Raw genomic sequence first — 1,180 nt, 5'->3', positions numbered from 1 at the left:
AACACTCCCTGTGTGTATGCCTGTGCTCTGTGCGCACACGCACACGCAATTATTTCCTCTTCTGTGGGCTGGGGGATTACCCACTGAGATTGAGTAATTCAAGAGGTCAACTTTCTGCAGCACGTAAATTTTTGTTTGTTTTTTTTTTAAACAACTAGGTATTTTAAAAGTCCAAGTTTATGTATTTGCTTGACAACAATCTCCATCTTCAGTGTGCAGGAGGTAGAGGTCAAACAAAGGTGACAAATCAGCTGAGAAAATGAAAAAGAAATAGTCATAACATCTGGAAGCGCGAGTGGAGGGATGCTCAGCTTCTTCAGAGGAAAAGCTAAAAAATAAAGTGAAATTACAAGAATGCCATGTTCCACACTAACTGGTCTCTAGAGTTGGGTCCATATAGGCCCATCAGAAGAGAATGTTCAGGTTCAGACATGTTCAGACATCGTCAGCTAATGATGGGTCAGGAAGGGGTCCCTCAGTCTGCTCCACCCACTCCCTCTCCGCCACTAGGCTGAGGTGGGTCTTTTAGACACCGGGGATATGGGAGATTGCTTGTAAGACCTTGATAAATGAAGGCAAGGAAATTCTATTAGATGTCATTTCGTCCAATACCCCCCCTTTTGCCCTCAGGTACATCCACCCTGCTCACCCAAATCCATTGCCCAAAGGGATGCTGGTGGATCTTCTAAGGTGGCTAATTTCTACGGTGTCGGAAGCTGGTGGCAGGCATAAATCCACTTCCATAGGCTCCTGTACCACATCGGTGTTGGGGATAAAGCCTCTGCCAAGTTGGAAATTTTGGAGGGGATCCGGCTCTTGTTCATTTAAGGACATATCTCTGTGGTGAGATGCTGTAAAGAGAAAAGCAAATAGCCGAGAGTGCAAAAATAGTGTCAGAAGGCCATAGATGAGTAGGGCCACTCACCTTTGCAGCCCTGCTGTCCCTAATATCTGTGGACATAAATCTGGGCAGAACCAGCTTAAAACTGTTCTAGTTCTTACCTGGACCCCTAATTGCCAAAAAGGTCTAAATCACTAATACAGATGACTAAGTTTTCCTTTTTCTAATCCACGGCAACAAGTAACTGTCAAAACAAAAACTACAAATGAGCCAGGCGGTGGTGGCGCACGCCTTTAATCCCAGCACTTGGGAGGCGGCAGAGGCAGGCGGATTTCTGAG

At 45.6% G+C, this 1,180-nt stretch overlaps 1 protein-coding gene across 7 annotated transcripts in view; it reads right to left on the bottom strand.

Moving 5' to 3' along the window:
- The window catches only part of LOC116092562 (protein FAM122A-like), a 58,444-nt gene that overhangs the window by 53,677 nt on the left and 3,587 nt on the right, over positions 1-1,180 (bottom strand). For all 7 annotated transcript variants that reach the window (XR_004119347.1, XR_004119333.1, XR_004119337.1 and 4 more), the window contains exon 2: positions 650-851. Coding sequence is in view for 1 of the 7 variants with exons in the window: in XM_031373783.1 (XP_031229643.1) it covers positions 650-851 (202 nt within the window). In the remaining 6 variants the exon portion in view is untranslated. The remainder of the gene's footprint in view (positions 1-649; positions 852-1,180) is intronic.

The sequence above is a fragment of the Mastomys coucha genome, chromosome X, assembly GCF_008632895.1.
Source record: "Mastomys coucha isolate ucsf_1 chromosome X, UCSF_Mcou_1, whole genome shotgun sequence".
In the NCBI taxonomy this organism is placed as follows: Eukaryota; Metazoa; Chordata; class Mammalia; order Rodentia; family Muridae; genus Mastomys; species Mastomys coucha.
Note: the sequence above shows the minus strand (reverse complement) of the source record. Positions and strands in the feature narration are given on the sequence as shown.